This window comes from Rutilus rutilus (genome assembly GCF_951802725.1).
Source record: "Rutilus rutilus genome assembly, chromosome: 2".
Lineage (NCBI taxonomy): Eukaryota > Metazoa > Chordata > Actinopteri > Cypriniformes > Leuciscidae > Rutilus > Rutilus rutilus.
The window spans coordinates 54,994,476-55,008,834 of record NC_140210.1 but is presented as its reverse complement, the minus strand read 5'-3'; the positions used below and the strand labels follow the sequence as shown (position 1 = coordinate 55,008,834).

At 37.9% G+C, this 14,359-nt stretch overlaps 1 protein-coding gene across 1 annotated transcript; it reads left to right on the top strand.

Moving 5' to 3' along the window:
- Nucleotides 1–940: 940 nt before the first annotated feature.
- LOC311279783 (caspase b-like) lies at nt 941–13,913 on the top strand (the record flags this gene model as incomplete). Its single annotated transcript, XM_084391497.1, has 6 exons — nt 941–1,208; nt 1,392–1,537; nt 1,837–2,013; nt 2,133–2,385; nt 2,512–2,595; nt 13,783–13,913. Exons 1-6 carry the CDS (start codon nt 944–946, stop codon nt 13,911–13,913), a joined length of 1,056 nt encoding a protein of 351 aa, XP_084247623.1. The 5' UTR covers nt 941–943.
- Between the last annotated feature and the right edge of the window lie 446 nt (nt 13,914–14,359).

Below are 14,359 nucleotides of genomic sequence, written 5' to 3'. Positions count from 1 at the left end.
TACAGGAAGGCTTTGATATCCACACAGAGGGACACAGGGCGAACACTTGAACTTGATGCAGCCTCGTAGATACTGGAATGGATATTGATGCAGCCTCGTAGATACTGAAATGGATTCTGACTCGGTGATACAGACTCGGAGATAGATGACCACAGGAGATACTGGAATGGATATCTGTGAAATCACTGGAGAACACGAATAGGCGGTCTGGAGAATCCTGGAGAACCGCCGCACACCGATGCTGCTTGGAATACACACACACAGAGAGGTTAGCGTTGAATTTGGATATACTTGCGGAGAGTATACAGGATATCCTGGAACCAGACAGAAGTGTTAGTAACCGGAGAGTCACAGGCGTCAAAAGACGAGACCGGACAGTGAGCTGTGGACTGACTGGGGTTTATATGCAGAGCTGGCGTGGTGAGTGAAGTGATGAGGTGCAGGTGCTGTGAATCAGAACTCCGGTGATTGTGATCGGGACCAGGTGTGCTGAGTTGATGCTGGCTGGGGTGTGTCGTTGAGTGAATCTGTGAGACAGTACACTAACTAAACATTTGTCAGTTCAACATACTATTCCTATTTCACTTTACTTGTTTTTTTTAAGACAATTGGTTTGCATGCTTTTTAAAGTAAGTCTCACTAATTCGATTTTACAGTGTTACAACAACTTTGACGACATAGTGATGATGTGGTAACACACACATTGATTTTAAGCATGAAAAGTGATTTAAAATATAGTACTTGAATATATGCTCTCTCTTTCACTGCACCGGAAAATATTGCAAATAACCTGCAAACACAAAACTTTCCCCTAAAGTTCCCATTTGGGTGTTTTTTGGGAAAATAAATGAGAACAGTCTGGAAACGTTCTTTTTAAGTTTTTTTTTTTTTTGTATCCAATCAAGACTTTTCTTTCTTTGCCTTTTTCTCCTAGTGACACAAAATGGACGTTAAAGACCTGATGATTGATGCACTTGAGAATCTTGTTGATGAAGACTTCAAAAAATTCAACTGGCAGCTGTGGAATGGTGTGGAAACAGGCATCGATCCTATTCCTAAAGCAAAGCTTCAGAAAGCTGATCGGTCAGATGTTGTGGATTGCATGGTAGATAAGTACAGTGATGAGGCTGGGAAGATCACAGTACAAGCATTGCGCAAAATCAACCAAAATCATAGTGCAAAGATCCTTGAGTCGAAACTTCAGGGAGGTAAGTAGGTAAAGTAAAAAAATAAAATAAATATTTATGGCCTGAAATCAAGGACCTTGAAAGTGTCTCTTCTAAGTCTTAATGCTGTAGACTTTCATTCATAAACAGCTGTATCTGCAGACAGGTGTAGAGAATGTTCTTCGGGCTGTTGATATATTGTGATGTGTGTTTTCCTGACTTCAGTTCAGCAGTCTGAGCCGGAGGACAGAAGAAATGCTTCAGTGTCTGTGGAGGATCAGCCCATCCAGTCCGACTGGAAGAGACCACACAGCATTACTCACAGCAGCCAAGGGTTTAAGAGCACAGTTCTCAGAGAAAACAGAAATAATGTAAGTATCTGTTTCAGTACTTTTGTGAAAACAGTGCATTCAGGGATTGGTAGTCCAGCTTTTGTAGGGCCGCCGTCCTGCAGAGTTTAAGTGCATCCAGCAGCTGAAGCAGCAAGAGTTCAGGAGTTCATCTAAATCACTTTTTATGATTTATTTTATATAATTTTGAATTTTATATTGTTGATTCATCTATTCACACAATGCATATTCTTAGTTTGCACACAATGCTCCTTATTTAGTTTCAGTTCAGGCGACTCTATTAATGTTATAATTCTGCTAATACTGATGTTTTCTCATAGGTTTATATCCCAATGGACAAGTCTCAGAGGAAACGTTCAGCTCTGCTGATCACCAACATACGATTCAAGCACTCAGAGAACAACAGGGCTGGAGCAGAGAGAGACGAGGAGAACATGGAGTGGCTGCTGAAGGCTCTGGATTATAGTGTTGAGAAATACAGAGATCTAACTGGGCAAGTGCGTATAGAGCTAGTGGACTTCTGATGTGGATATAGAGATGTGAACAAATATTTTACAATGCATTATATACTTTGCATTTCTGTAAAAAAAAAAATAAAAAAAAAATTTATTGACAGGAAATATCTGCTAGAGTCGAGAAATTCGCTGCACGTCCTGAACATAAAGACTCGGACAGCACCTTTGTGGTTCTGATGTCTCATGGGGACATAATCCAAAATAAAGATGCCATTTTAGGTGTCAACTATGATGACCAGAAAAACCCCAATGATTTCTTCTTTGTTGACGATATCTTCTCCAGTCTGAACTCAGAGAAATGTCCTGCTCTGATTGATAAACCAAAGGTTATTCTGATTCAAGCCTGCAGAGGAGGTACGATATTACCGATAAAACTCAACTCCTCTTGTCATATTTCTGTTTCTCTTTCTACTCTATATTTATCTTTTTCCTGTTTACTATAATATTATCATCCATATCATTAACCATTTCTCTGTCCAGAACACACAGGAGGTGTGGATATACAATCAGACTCCGCTGTGCACAGAGAGAAAGACTTCATCTGTTTTAAGTCCTGCCTCCCTGGTAAGTAAAACACTGATTTCTGATGCAAGATTGATTTAGATCACACTACACACTGTTCATTTTGTTCATATTCAGAAATAAAGCAATTGTTTTTTTTTTTTTTTTTTTTTTAAATGTTACTTTAATGTTGATTCACACTTGAAGCAGTCTGTTCATGTTGGCCAGTGTTTCCTCAATAATGAGCAAAGTTTGGGTTGCTTTGTGAAGTTCTTCAACCTACCAATGTTTTTTCTCCACAGGTATCGCTGCATACAGGCATCCTGTCGAAGGAAGTTATTTTATCTGTTACATCATGGAGGTGTTCTGTAAACAGGCTTATACTGATGATATTATGGAGTTGTTCAGGAAGGTAAACTGAAAAAAGTGAAACATTTCATTCAAAATATATATTTATACTGGTCCAATGGAAAATTGTGATTTTCAGTTTATACCTTCTGTTTTCACTTTGCCTCAAAGTAAGTGTTACGCCCTCTATCACTGAAAAAAAAATGATACTTTGGATTAACTTAAAAAAAATTGATGTAATTTGTTACAGCTATTTTTTTTATTTTTTTTATCAAATTGTATTTATGATTTAGTTAAAACCATAATTTTTTATTTAATGTCAAATCAAAATTTATTTTTTTTCCAACTCAATGTTTTACCTTAACCCAAAGTGGGTTAAATCTAAAAAAATTAGCTGTAACAAATTACATCAATTTTTTTAAGTTAATCCAAAGAATCATTTTTTTCAGTGTGTTAAAAATCCCATTTAAATTGGTTTGCTTTATTTAAAATAATCTCTTCCAGTAGTTTGCTCAGGTAAAATACATACAGGAGTTTGCTTTTTGTCACATTCACATGTGATCTTTTTATTATAGGTCACCTTACGCATGGAGAAAGATCCACGATTCAAGCATGTAGAGTTAAGAAAGGATGAATTTGCAAAACTAATGCCGTGTATTGACAGGACGTCCCTTCCCAAGAAACTCTACCTGTTTCCTGGACTCTGAAGATGTGCAGTGTAACATCAGTTTAAGGCAAGACACCTGAAATCTACAAAAGAAATGTATAAAGTGTATTAAATAGAACAAAATCTCAAGACCAGTGAACGAGTGTCTTGCCTTGAATCGAGGTAAAGAGGCATTATATGCAAAAATGCATTCCAGATATATACAGTATATTGCATGCAGTTATCACTTATATTCATTTTACTCTCATTTAATAAGATTTTTTGTTATATACTTTTCTATTTTCATATTACTATATTTACCATTTAACTGCTAAGGAGTTTCCATCCAGCTCTACTTCTTTCATTAGATAGCTGCTTCTTCTTCTTCTTCTTCTACTACTTTTGATATAACTTTGATAAAAGTGCAAATTAATCAATAAAGCTTTTCTAATTTGTTACCATGCCTTTGTCTCTTGCCTCCAGTATCTGTGTTTGTAGAAGATTTCACATATGGGAAGCATCCGACTCATATTAAATATATCAGACTGAATCTGATATCGCTGAATAAAAGGGAAACTAACAAAACTCTCCTGTTGCTCTAAAGCTTTTGTGTAGCGCTCTCAATAACCTCAGTGCTGACCAAATGTGTTTATAAAACAAAAATATATGAACAAAAAATATTAACTGTCAAATATAAAAGTACCAACTAAGAATTGAAAAACACACCAGTTGAGTTGCAGAATATCATATTGATATTATTTCACGGCTCTATGAAATGCTTGATTCTGATTGGTCAGTCAGGATATTCTGAGGTCAGTTATTCCTCTAGCCTGGATGCCAGCCGAACTTAAATATTTATGCTGCGTTCCAGGCAACCTGTAACCCGTGTTTTTCCAACTCGTAACTGGGAGTACATCGTTCCAGGCAACCTGTAACCCGTGTTTTTCCAACCTTATACCCGTGAAAGTGCACTGGAATGGCAGTCAAACCCGTGACTTCCCACCCGTGAACTCGTACTAGATCAATGTACTCCCAGTTACGAGTTGGAAAAACACGGGTTACAGGTTGCCTGGAACGCGGCATTAGGTCGGGAAGTTCGGTCTGGACTCGATCCGTTGAGGATCTATTATGCCCGAACAAAAATTGTTTGGACCAATCAAATTGTCAGGGTGGGCTTTATACAATGATGGACAGATGAGCAACGGTAACGTAATCATCCACGTCATCAAAGAGCGCTTGGGTTGAATTCGTTTACAACAAAGATGACTGTCGCTGGAGAACTGAGATTTCACAAGTTCACACTTACAAATAAGTCAGATAGAATAAATGCGTATTTGGCGTGCTGTCCGAGGAGAGGGCGGGCTCGGTATTCGGCCCGAACCCAGTGTACTCCCCCCGTATTCCTGGCTGTGGAAGAACAAGCCGAGAGTGATTGGGAAGGGGATGCTGAAAACTGTCAAGGAATGTTAGGTGAGTTGACAGTGAATAAATATATGCTTCCTCTCATGCTGATAGGGTAGACGGTAATAGTTTGATGACAAGTTGATTGGATTGATTATTTGAACGTGCTCCTCCCGAACTTTGTTTATGAAACATCATGTGTAGATTCCGCCATCGCGTCTGTTATAGAAGATATCGACAGCGCATTCATTTTAATAGAGGAAGAGAGAACCGCGATCAAGGCATTTGTCGATCGGAAACATGAATGAAAAACATACGTCACTTACTCCGTTGCTCTGATTGGTTGTTGGTCTATCCAATTGAGTGCAGAGGCTTTTTTTTCCCTGGTTCGGTTGAAACACGCCCCATAATCACAGCCCAATGGGGGTTATGCAGAACGCCCAACGTTCGAACCGGAAAACAGGTATAAGCATTTCCGGTTTGCACTTCCGTATGCATCTGCAGCGGTAAGTGATCTCTGAGGTTATCTTTTCGCTTTTTTAGATTCTTATTTCTGTTTTAATTAAAATGTCACGAATGCTTAAGTATCAGAAATTTTTTTTTTTATAAAAAAATAAAATGCAGTCTTCATTTGATTGTTTTAATCGTCTGCAAGCAAATATAAAAGGTTTAAAAACTACTGATAGCATACAAGTCTAAACTAACTTACTGATAGTTGGCTAACTCTACATCGGGTGCCATTAGCAAAAGCTACATATACTAACTTACATTAGAGTTCTCAACGGGCCTGAAAATTACAACCCGACCCGACCTGGCCCGTGGCTTTTAAAGCCCGGACCCGATCTAACCCGACACATCAACATAATTATCTGCCCGAACCCGGCCCGCGGCCCGACGCACGTCGGATTTTTTTCTTTCTCATACACGTATTATCATGACCAACAGACAGGAATTCAAACCAACCTTTAATGTCCACGCCTTTTAATAATACAAACAATACAAACAACTGAAACAATAAACTTTAAAATATATAAATAGGCTGTAGTAGAGACGGTGAATTCACCTGCGGCAAGTTTACTTTTCACCAACTCCATCTTCTTCTCTCCAGGCTAAAGGCGTGCACACAGCGGCGTCAGGTCTGCCCCCGCCTCTCTCCATAATGCACGTTGCACGCAGCAGCCAGACTTTCTTTACGGTGAACAGCAGCGATGATTAATAAATGTTTTTTTTTTTCACTGAGTGGAAAAGATTAAGCCTGAGGTCCGACCCGACCCGAGTCATTTGATTATATTTTCGACCCGAACCCGTCCCGAACCCGCGGGTCCCGTCGGGTTTGTCGGGCCGACCCGACCCGTTGAGAACTCTAACTTGCATACCTTCATATAATCATGAATTATATCATATAATTATACGTAAAACTTAAATCCTTTATCTAAAGTACTCGGGGCTCTGGACGTCCGTTTGGCAATACGATGTACATCTGAAATGGATAGAATGGGTAGCTCCTGTAAACACCGGCTATAAAAGGTCGCCATTCCTACGCTGTGTTTACCTCAGTAGCTGACGACCGGAAGTAGTTATACCCGTTTTGTAGAACCCGGAAGTATGTTCCGCATAACCACTATGGAGCAGTTTCAGACTCACATTCTGACTAGAATCCGAGTATGACGACGTCAGGCTATTATTCCTCTGCAATGATTTGAAAAGTGGTTGAAGACTAGACGACCACGGACTGTTGACTGAATTTCTGATGCGTATGACACGCAAACAAAGTCATCGTCTGATTGAATACTACAGGATGTCCGGGAAAAACAAATACCAATGTAAACAACTAATGGGAAAACCGAGCGCTGCTAAAAGCAATAATGAGTCATAAACAGTTCAGTAGCCTAGTGTTACGTCCCAGTCGGAGAGTCACATGACACACATCAAAACAACACTACAAGACAATTTGCCTACTTATACTACGCTCTAAATGTATGTACTCTTTTTGTCAGATAACATAATATTTTTTATCAGCTTAAATGTTGATTATTAGTCACTGATTATCAACCCTTTTATCTAACCCTCTCTACTCAACTGTCGGTCGTGCATATCCGCCATGTTTGTAGTTTTCTGAACACTTTTTACTCATGTTTGTAGTTCTTTCTACAAACTTGTTCTTGTAGTTGTGGGTAATATTAGCTGTTATAAAGAGCACGGATCCACACTTCGAAAATCCACCATAAATAGTCGACCATCCAGGGACTTCTGGCACACTCTGTTCAACATACTATGCTTTGGGACTCACTTACTCTAATCTCACACACTGTTCAGGATGGATAGTGTGGACGTGGAGACGCAGGGAGAGATTGTTCTGCTGTACAACTGTGGAGCAACACAAAGAGCTGTGGGATATTGTGGAAAAGAATAAAGGATCGATTCATTTTCTAAGATCGTTCTGAAATCAGTGATGAACTGCTGTCTTTCAAAGAAGAAGTGGTCGACAATTAGAAATGTATATGTATTTGACATAATATTTAGTAAATAAGAAATAATGTGAAAATATGTATAAGCAAAACTTGTTAAAAAAAATTGTAAAATACACAATGTAACTTTTGCAATTTTGTTTTTTTCAAATCTGCAATTGCACTCTTCAGAAGAATTTGTGGAATTACATATTAATTAGATACTGAAAGATACTGAAATAATGATAAATATAGAGACTGATATAAATGGGTTTGATATAGATTTGCTGAATGCTAGCGGTATATGAGAAATGATTTGCCTTTCTATTACAAATAATAGAAAAGAAAACGGTTTAATACTTTTTCTTATACCTTTTACTTTGTTTTAACAGTTTTGTCTAATAAATGATCAGACAGAGCTGTTAAACAGAGACATGAATAAATGGGAGCTCTGGCTCTATATTACACTATATTAACATATAATTAGTTCAGGAATCCTTTAGTTTTACTGGTGTGATTTTCAGAAGTCTGTTATAAAAGACCATTACAGTAAATGAAGAGACATTTCCTTTTCAGCTGCCTTGTCTGTCACTCTTTCTTAACTAAATCCCCAACATACCCATGACTAAACCAAAACAGATGATGAGCAAGACTCGATGTCTCTCCATGAACGATGGCTCCTTTTACACGGTCAGAGTAACGTTAGCTGGGACGACACGCAGCGGGACGGACTGATCTTCTAGGATCATGAAGGGAAAGAGTTTATTGGCCAATGGCACTCTATCAAATGCTGCAATGACGTGATTAATCCGGACATCAGAAAAGCTCAACTTCCTCCAGCGTTTCAGACGCAACGGTTCCTGAAGCAACTCATAGCAATACTCAAGCTTTTGTTACGGAAGCAGACGGACAACAAGGTAAGTCGTGATGTAATGTTTATTTAAACAGCTGAGTGTCAAGAAGATTCAACGTGCTGAATTTAGGTGAGTATCAGAGTTCAGAAGTGCAGAGTTCTTGAATGTAATTCGTGAATGAATGATCGCTGTGTCTTTTGCAGGAACGGCAGGATGAGACTTCAGAGTGGAGATGATCTTCGTATGAAGAAGATGACAGGTGACAGCACACACTCACGCACCACTTGATGGGACAGACAGGCTTACGGCTCGGACACCACTCGAGATGAGATCTGAACAGACTGGTACAGACTGGAATCGTCGTAGAGAACTGGTAAGTAAACACAGGTAAGTTTAGTAGTGAAACTCGCAGAGAGAAGCACTATGAGTCCACTTCGGATAAACGAGCCCGGACAATGAGAGGTGCGTGAGGTGTGCTTATGAAGCAGTGGTGATTGATGGGGTGCAGGTGTGACTTATTAAAACTCAGGTGACTGTGATCGCTGGGTGATTGTGGTGGATGAACCTGGCCAATCCGTGACAGCTTTACTCTCGTGTTACACAGCACGTTTGAGCTTCAGCGAGAACCAATGAGGTTCATTCTTGTGTTACGCAGAACATTTTAGCTTCAGCAAGAGCCAATGACAGGGTACTTGCAGGTTTCAGTAAGTCAAATTTATAGGACACGTTCGGTATTTTACACTTAAAGCCCTGTTTACAGATCGTTTCTGATGAAATATAAAATATAAAATATATTTAAATATAAAATATAAAAAATATTTTCTTCTTCTTCTTGTTTTTTTTGTTTTGTTTTTCGCCACCTCTGTGTATATTCTGTCATGTCATATCATTGATATTTATCATCCTTATTTTGTTCTCTCACAGAAACCACTTTAATACATATATCCACACAAAACATGCAATTGTATGACCTAATAGTCATCAAATCTCACAGATTTACATTTGTATTAATTCATGTTTAATTGATGTTTTTCATTATACAGAAGTTAGAAATCTAGACACACATTCTGTTCTGAATCTTTAATAAAAAAATTAAAAAACTGATACACTGATGTAGTTTATACTTTATATAAAATCTGAATCTGAACAGCTTATGTGAGTTACTCAAAGGTTTAGGTGGATTAACCATATGGGCATTTGGGCAAGTGCCCGGGGCACCACGTCCACGGGGAAAAAAAAAAAATTCTCCGGTTAGACAATCTATGCATTCTCAAACATCTTTCCAGCCATGACCTATATATACCCTTGCATCAGAATGTTCTAAATTCCCTGAATGTTTTGTTTAAAGTTTTTTATTTTCCCCACATGAATCCGTGGACACACAATCTATCACCAGATTTTGGGAGTGGGCTGTGCGGTGTTGTGTCTCGTGTCTCTTCAACCGAAATGAAACTGCCTTGCTCCTGGATGTGTGAATCCTCAATGGAGCATCAGCCTTGCACTTTCACGTTGTACTTTGCAGCCACTGGCAAACAAGAAAGGGGCAGAGTGTAAAGAAGTGACTTTATAAATTGTATTTTTAGTTAAAAAAACTATAGATATTATTACTATTGCAAACAAGACCTTTTGTTGGCCATAATCTGAAGTGATTAACAGTTTGGATTTTCAGGATGTCAATAATCAGTTATTAAAATCTAAGAAACGTGATTTTAGTGGGCAGTTGGTTGTGACTGCCTTAGACCTTGGCATGTTTGAGTCATTTTTCAACTGTGCAGATTTAGTTAAGATGTCTTAATTATATTTGCAGCCTGCTTTGTTCAAATGTATATCTTAAAAAGGATATATATCTGGAAGTGAAACTGATGGTTATTATATTACACCTGTAACAGATGGGTTCACTAATTCTAAAATGTATAATTTTGCTGCATACTTGCAGCAGATTATACCTATAACAGTTGGGTTCACAAGTTATAATTTAACAGAGAACACTAAAAAGAAGTAACCTGATCTTTTAAGAATTTTTTCTACTTCAGCTAACACTTAAAATGACTTTTGTTGATGCAACCTTCTGTAATCAGATCAGTTGAGTTTAGTCTAATTATAATACTACAACTAATAATAATAATAACAATTAAAGTAAATTATCACATGAAGCACATTTCATTTTTATTTTATTTTTTTAGGTTATTGGGGGGCACTCTAGGTGTCAATGCCCAGGGGCACCAAAGTATCTTAATCCGCCACTGGTTAAAATGAATCAACACTTCTGTAACAATATTTGCATGTTTACAATTTAATCTGTACAAAGACAAAAAAATAAGGATTTCAGAGTTAAAAACAGACATCATCTGTTTTTGTGTGTGCGAGTTTGAGAGTGTGTTTGAGTGTTTGTGAGAGAGTTTGAGTGTTTAACCATTAATTATTTGGAGTGCAACATTGGACCCTTAAGGTGTAAATTCAGTTTAGCTAAAAATATCCAGATACTGTAGAAACCAGCTGTAGAGAAGCACAGTGTTCACACACATGTACATTACTGCATGTTAGACTGTTAGACTCGACGATTGATCTTTGTAAGTATCCACAGGAGATGTGTGTGTTAGATTGGTGAGATGGTTCGTCTCTGTAACCATTCACAGCTCAGGAACTTCATGATTCTCACGCTAACATGCATGATTCCTCCCAGGTTATACAGCATGTGATAGAAGGTGTGAACCGACAGGCTGCGCGTCTCGTCTGCATACTTCAGTGCCACGATCGGGGTGTAAAGAGGATTCGTCAGGTTACGGAACGGAGGACGAGGCAACTCGATCACCTTCTTAGTGACCTTCAAAAACAGAGAGAGTGAGTGAGTGAAGCTCATGTGACTTTATACACATTACTTTTTCATTATTTAGTCATTTTATTACATTTCAAACTAATGCAATTAATGCGAGATAACTATAATAATACCTGTAATGATAACTATATTCACGTTCATACCAGAGGACAACTATAACGATAACTAAATTAACGTCCACACAAACGGACGATATTTTTAAAGATAACTACTTTTGGTCTCAACGCCAATGGACGATAACTATAACGATAACTATATTCATGTCCACACCAATGGATGATAACTATAACGATAAGTATTTTTGGCCTCCACACAAACAGATGATAAATGCTTGAGCTTTTTAAAGTCGGTGGATTTGGATTGGCTGTCAATGTTTTAATCGTTCATCACCTGGAAGGAAATCTTTCTGAAAGTGATTCCAGCGATATCGTTGCTGTGTGTCGTTATTTTAGTAATAGTGTGGACTTTGCTATTCTCTTAAGTGTTGTAATGATTATTAACGCTTTGTTTCTAGTTATGGTTCTTGGTGTGAACAGGTATCCCAGTCAACACGTTGATCTCACAGTGATCTCTCCATATGACCACAATGTGAGTTCACAGTGAGCTAAAAGTGTAACCTCACAGCGCACTCGCTGTATGCTCATTTTATGGCCACAATATGAGGTCGCCCCAGCTATAAATGTTATTGGATTTGAACATTTTAGTTGAAAATGAAAGTTAGGTTGACGTCTAAACATTTGATGTCAGGCTCCAACTTCATTAAACAACTCCACAAACAGCATTACCAGCTTCACTTATTACTAACCAGACTGACTTTATTTCTGTCAGACGTCTACAAAAGTTTTTATTGAGAATTAACAGAGGTTTAACTCCAATGTGTTTCATTTGAAGTCACCATAACAGTGATTAGTGTTTCCATTAGTTGGGCTCTTAACTCTTATTATATCTTTTGTCTTTTTTGGCAGCTGTGACAGTGTGTTTGTCAAACACATTTGCAGTAGCAAAGAAAGCTAAAGTGAAACGAGATCAGGTGATGATGGTTACCTGTTGATGGTTTTATAATCATCATGAAATAATAATTCAGAACATCACTGAAAAGCTACTAATTCACAACAAAAACAACAGCAAAAAATAAAAGCAAATATTTAGAATAAAAAAAAAATTATAGGTCAATGCAGCTGCATAATTTATTCATGTTGCAATGCATGCTGGGAGTTTTGTACTATGCTGGTACCCAGCATGCATTGCAGCAAAGTGCTTTTGATTGTCACCATTGTTGAGATTCATACGCTGATAGTTGATGTCTGTGTGTGTCATTTTAAACTGACTTTTTAGTGCTCATGTCTGTTAAAGTCTTCTAACTTACTGTTATAATATTGCTGGATCTCATGCTGCAGTAACACAGAGTTTGTGTTGTGGAAAAATATTAATGTGATAACATAATTCAAAAGACATCAGTGAATCAGTTTATTTCATGACAATTATAAAACCATCAACCGGTAACCATCATCACCTGATCTCGTTTCACTTTAGCTTTCTTTGCTGCTGTAAATGTGTTCGACAAACACACTGTCACAGCAGCCAAAGAAGACAAAAGATATAATACGAGTTAAGAGCCCAACTAATGGAAACACTAATCACTGTTATGGTGACTTCAAATGAAACACAGAGTTAAATCTCTGTTAATTTTCAATAAAAACTTCTGTAGACTTCTGACAAATAAAGTCAGTCTGGTTAGTAATAAGTGAAGCTGGTAATGCTGTTTGTGGAGTTGTTTAATCCTCCTCTGCTGAGATCTTCACAGATTTAATGTCTTCTTTTCTCTTCAGTTGATTTCATCTGAGGCTGTGGCTGAAGTCAGTTGTAGTTCTTGTGCTTCTGCTCGTCTCTTTTTTCTGTTCTCTTCTTTCTTTCAGTGATTATTTTTGTTAACAGGCTGAGATGACTTCATATTTAATATATACAGATTTTGTGGCTCAGATAAGGTCCAGTTCTGGTTTAATTCTTTGCTCTTGGCTGACATGTGAGAGGTGTAAAGTCCAGGTTCAGAAAGTAAAAGTCCTCCTCAGTATTTTGTTCCAATCACCTGGATTTGCTAACTCAGCAGGAGAGAGAACTAATTAGTGAAATCAGATGACTGAGTTTATGGGTGGAATAAACATATGGCAAGGACTTTTACTCTTTGGCCCTGGATTACCCACCTCTGCCTAAAATGCAATCACGGGAAAATGAGCTTCTCTACTACATATTGTCAAATTGATTACTTTATATTTACTATTAGTATTCTCCACACTGTGTGGGCCTATGTAAAACACGGGACAAATCGCGCCCCGTATTGTTTTGATACGGGATGCATAATTTTACCTGTAAATACGAGACGATTCCGTATTTTAAGGGACAGGTGGCAACCCTACACATGGGTTCCACACGTAATCAGATGTGGGCCGGATCTGGGCAGACACTATTGCCCTGTCCCAAATGGCACCCTGAACACTCGCGGTCTTCCTACGAATCCGCACTTTCATGGTGTAACACCTGGTAAAAATAAAGCAACTGATTTCCTTTTTTTAACAAAATTACTTTAATATGGTTTCATACTGCCATGGTGAACTGATGAAACCACTCGTGTTGGCCAGTGTTTCTTCAATAATGAGCAATGTTTACAATTTTGGGTTACTTTGTGAAATACCTTAACCTACCAATGGCTTTTCTCCACAGATATCAGCGCGTGGAGGAATAGCTCCAACGGAAGTTATTTTATCATATACATCATGGTGTTCAGTAAACAGGCTCATGTTGATGACATTATGGAGTTGTTCAGGAAGGTAAATGTTGAAAATCCCATTTAAATTGGTTTGATTTATTTAAACCCAAAGTCTAAATAATCTCTTCCAGGTTTTTTTGTTTTGTTTGTTTGTTTGTTTTTTTGCTCACCTAAAATGAATACAGGAGTTTGCTTGTCACATTCAAATATGATCTTTTTTTATAGGTCACCTCAAGCATGGAGAAAGACAAAAGATTGTCAGCCTATGGTAAACTAATATGCCATGTATTGACAGGACGTCCCTTCCAAAGAAACTCTACCTGTTCCCTGGACTCTGATTATGTGCAGTTTAAAATAAGTTTAAGGCAAGACACCACAGGCTAATAGTAAAGATTGGTCTTTTATGCAAAAACGCATTCTAAATATATACAGGCAGTCTATTGCATGCAATTATCCATTATATATATTTATTTTACTTCAATCTCATTTACTTCGCTATTGTAATATTACTATATTAACCATTTAACTGCT